Source organism: Alligator sinensis, unplaced genomic scaffold (genome assembly GCF_000455745.1).
Source record: "Alligator sinensis unplaced genomic scaffold, ASM45574v1 scaffold647_2, whole genome shotgun sequence".
In the NCBI taxonomy this organism is placed as follows: domain Eukaryota; kingdom Metazoa; phylum Chordata; order Crocodylia; family Alligatoridae; genus Alligator; species Alligator sinensis.
Genome location: NW_005841832.1, coordinates 2,877,750 through 2,881,984, shown reverse-complemented (window position 1 = coordinate 2,881,984; position 4,235 = coordinate 2,877,750). Strand labels below are relative to the sequence as shown.

The following is a 4,235-nucleotide window of genomic DNA, read 5'->3' as shown; positions in this document are numbered from 1 at the left end:
CCTGCTGATCAACCACGAGCAGAAGCGGAGTCTGAGTGCAGTGCTGCCCAGAGGGGTTCAGGCAGAGGGTAGGTCCTGCCCCCACACACCCTGACTTCCTGATGCCCCCAAAATGTGCTGCAGCAGTGCCAGGGCAGTGCCTACCACTCTGCCCCCACCCACCCACCTCCTCCTCCCTGCCTTTTCCTCACAGGCCCTGCACTGCCCCTGGGGAGTTGTGCTTCTGTCTTGAGGGCCTTCTATGCCCTGGTAGTCTCACATTACTTTCCCTGTGACGGGAGCCCAGGTGAGTGCAGGAGCTGGCCCCCAAGCCTCTCCAACCAGGGACCCTAGCGCCGATTCTAGTTCTGCTGGGCACTACTGGGCAGGTACCTCCTAAGCACCCCCCTTCCCTCTGTTCCTGCAGTGCCCCCACTGGAGCTGCCCCTAGGTGGGGGTTCACATAGTGCCCAGCACTGCTATGTGGTCAGTGCTGGGTACAAGGCCTATGCTGCCCAGGCACCCCCGCATCAGCTTTTCCTGCTACTGGCACCCGAGGTTCCCACCTTTGCCCTGCGCCCACTGGCTACCCATATTCTGCAGTACCTGGTGGGGGATGCTGCCTTTTGATACCACCTGCCTGGACACCTGGGTCCCATGGCTTGGCCAAGGGACTGATGCCACCCGCCCAAATGCCTGGGTCCTACAGCTTGGCAATAAGAAACAGACTCCACGTGACCAGATCCCTACATGTCAAGAGAGCACTGATACTGACTGCTGGGGTCCTGAGTCTCCTCTAAGGCAGGGGGAATGAACACTGGCTGCTTAGTTGCCTCGGTCCCCACAGCCTGGCAAGAGAGGGGATTGAGGCTGGCAGCCTAGACACCTGGGTTTTTCAGGGCCCTGGACCAGGGCTGACACACACCTGCCTGTAATTAAACCTCAGGGAATACCCTGATCTGTGTTTCCTGTGTCATTTCCACCCCACCACCCGTGCAGCAGAGAGAGGGGCATAGTGCTCCCCACCCTGCAGGATCCAGAGTTTGCTCCACACCCTGCTGTGACATGCTCCACCCTAGAAGCAGGTGCATCCCAGTGCCATGGTGGCGACTGTACCTGTGACCTGATGCCCCTAGCCCTCCCTTGCCGGGTCCCACAGCACAGAACGAAGCTCAGGGGGGCACAAGGGGGGAGGGGGGCAGGTGGTATTAGGGGCCCTGGCAGATGCCCCATTTATTAGTCACATGGAGATAGATACACGCGCTCTGATCCGCAGGAACTACGTGACGCTAAAACACCTAGAATGGCAAATACCATGGAGCCCGGCCAGCACCTGTGGGGACCCCCACTTCCTCCCCCTCCCTGGGGCAGCAGCAGCTCTCCCAGCTGCTAGGTGGGGGTTGGGGGGGGGCTATTAGCATCATCCCACAGGCCTGGGGTCCCCAGGGAGGTGAGGGGGTGAGCAGATCAGGGCAAATTCATGCACCCCCTACTTCCATTGCAACACATTCCCTTTAGTTTGGAGTGGGGGCTTTGACCCACCCAGAGACCCCACAGTTCCCCAGCCCAAGGCCTGGGACTGGGCCAGGGCTCCCCATCCCTGTTGGGGTAGTGTTGGGGTCCTGTGGCTGTGGTGGGACTGTAAACATTTGGGGGTGGGAGGGCCAGGCCCCCCCTCCAGAGAAGGGGGACTAGGAGCAAAGCTCCCCCTGGGGGGATGGGACACACAATCCAGATTTCAGGGGTCAAGCCCCCAAAAGCCTGCTTATGGGGAGCCAGGGCTACTGCCCAGGGGGTCCCTGGTTGAGGAAGAGGGGTTGCCAAGATCCAATCTATATGGTCTGATCCCCTCCCAGCCCCACTCCCCCCCCGCCCCCCCCCCCCCCCCCCCCCGCAGTGCTGGCCTGGGCTAGCTGATGAGAACACAAAGGTTACCATGACAACAGGACGGGGTGGGAGTGCATAACAGGCTGGGGGGGGGGGGGGGGGTGGGGGGTGTGCCTCTGTGCCCAGAGGGGCTCTCTCCTGCCCCTGCCTCTCCCCACAACAAGCTGGTGCTACTCAGAATTGTTCTGACAGCAGCTCACACAAGTGCCTCGACACGGCCTCCTTGCTGGTGCGCAGAGTCAGGCGGTACATCTGGGGAGCAAGGAGGGTGTCAGGGGGGTCCTGCCTCCCAAAGCACAGTGGGACCCAGGTGATCTGGCTCCCAGCCCCCACACTTTGCTTCCCCTCCCAGGGCTGGGATAGAACCTAGGAGTCCTGGATCCCAGGCCCACTCCTCTCCTGGCAGTGACATAGAGCCAGAACTCCTAGGCTCTTGGACACTCCGCTGTAGTCCAGCAAGTGTCATGCTCCACTTAGACCCAGGAGAGAACCCAGGTGTCCCAGCTCCCAGTGGCCCTCCCAGAGCTGGGATAGAACCCAGGTGTCCAGCCCTGCCCCTGCTCACCTGGGCCTGGGCATTTGGTTCCAGCCGCAGGAGACAGCCAACCTGGAGGGACTTGGTCTGGATGATGCCAGCGCCTACGAAGTTGTCAGGGTTGGGGTCTACCTTGTCCAGCAGAGCACTGCCAAAGCCCAGCAGCTGTGAGGCAAGGACCAAGTAGCAATGAAGGACTGCCCCAGGCACCACCTCCTACTCCCACCCCAACCTGGACCCTCAAAGAGCTAACGGCATGTCTTGGTGGGACTCCTAGGTCACACATACTGGGAGAGAACCCAGGTGTCCTGCTACCCCAGTCCTCCCCGCTCTTCACCTCTACCTGACTCCACTCCCCTCTCAGAGCAGGGAGAGAACACGGGCCCACCAGCCCCAACCTCTCACCTTGGCTTTGGTGACCTCTGGGTCCATGGGGTGATTTGCCTTGAAGATCTTCTGGGCTTCCTGCTGGGGTCTGCGGAGATGGGGGTGGGAAGTGGTGAGAAGGTCCTTGCCCCCCACATCATTAATAAGGGTAGGGTGGGTCTGCCCTGCTTAAAGGACCCCTGGGAAAGGGGACCTGGGGCCACTCCCAACAGGGACAACGACTTAAGACCCCCTCCTTTCCAGGACTCACCTACAGGGTCCCCTCTGTCACCCCTCCCTGCCAGCCCTGGCCCCTATCTACAGGCTCCCTAGCCCCTATCTACAGGCCCTGCTTCCATCCCAGCCCCCTACCCCAGCACTCCCACCTCCCCCAGCGTACAGGCTGAGCTGCTTCCAGCGCTGGAAGAAGTCCTGGGACTGCATCTCCGTGGCCTGGAAGAACTTGTTCAGGGTGATGGGCAGCTTCAGGGTGATGTTCTGCAGGGTCCCCCCATACCTGGGGGGAAGGAAACTATCAGAGGAGACCTCCCCACCACTACAGACCCTCACTCCCACAGGACACCCCAGGCCAAGCAGCTGCTGCTCCCCCTCCCTCTTGGGCCCAGATTCCACCCTCTTCCCCAGAAGCTCCATCCCCTTATGACCCCTGCCCCTTGCTCCCCACATCTACAGAAGGCCCCTCCCCACTTCCTTAATTAGGCCATAGCAGCATCCCTACCTCAGGCAAGCCCTGCCCCTGGCTCCTGCCATTCCTGAGAAGGCCCCACCTCCAGTACCTGAACTTGATGTTGATGAGGGGCGCCAGGGTGAAGTCACTGAGGCACTCGATGTTGAGCACCTGCTGGACCTGGGCACCACCCTCCACCAGCGGGTCCACGGCCTTGGTCTGGATGTTGAGCTGTGGAAGGCGCTAAGGACTGGCCAGGCTTAGGGCACCTACTGGGCAGGAGAGCCTGCTCCTTTGGGAGGGGGCACAGGGCATGGACCACCCCATGGGACAGATGACCCCTCCTCTCAGTAAGGATAGTCTGACCCTACTCCCCCTCCTCACTTCTGAAAGGCTTGCCCTCCTGCAGGCCACACCCCAATCTCTCCATGGCCCTGCCCCTACAACTCCCACCCCTACTCATTCCCAGGGCACTGCCCCACAGGCCACACCCCTATTTGTCACCCAGACCCCATCCCTGCAGGCCACACCCACACACCTCCCCATGGCCTTGTCCCCAGAGCCCCCCCTGCCCCCAGCTCAGGATATGACTCTGCAGCTCCCCGGGGTAGGTGACAGTGGGTGTGAAGCTCTGGAACTGGACCGACGTCTTGTTCCCGTAGAACAGGTACATCCGGCCTGCAGGGTCAGCAGGTGAGGGGGGTGCACATCCTCCAGGATCTCCAATCACTCTCCCACAGCCCCAGGGGCCTCCAGCCCCCACCAGGACCACTGCCCCCC

General features: G+C 61.5%; 2 protein-coding genes across 2 annotated transcripts in view; one reads left to right on the top strand and one right to left on the bottom strand.

The window, feature by feature from the left end:
• The window catches only part of FUZ (fuzzy planar cell polarity protein), a 3,054-nt gene extending 2,310 nt beyond the window's left edge, over window positions 1–744 (top strand). The window contains exons 7-9 of the mRNA XM_025196244.1: window positions 1–68; window positions 194–286; window positions 407–744. Coding sequence (XP_025052029.1) covers window positions 1–68; window positions 194–286; window positions 407–609 — 364 coding nt within the window. The 3' untranslated portion in view covers window positions 610–744. The remainder of the gene's footprint in view (window positions 69–193; window positions 287–406) is intronic.
• A 1,122-nt stretch (window positions 745–1,866) lies between these two features.
• Window positions 1,867–4,235, bottom strand: part of AP2A1 (adaptor related protein complex 2 subunit alpha 1) — a 25,467-nt gene continuing 23,098 nt past the window's right edge. Inside the window, 6 exon segments of the mRNA XM_025196180.1 lie at window positions 1,867–2,118; window positions 2,432–2,566; window positions 2,807–2,876; window positions 3,168–3,284; window positions 3,565–3,688; window positions 4,044–4,133. Of these exon segments, the coding sequence (XP_025051965.1) occupies window positions 2,041–2,118; window positions 2,432–2,566; window positions 2,807–2,876; window positions 3,168–3,284; window positions 3,565–3,688; window positions 4,044–4,133 (614 nt within the window). The 3' untranslated portion in view covers window positions 1,867–2,040.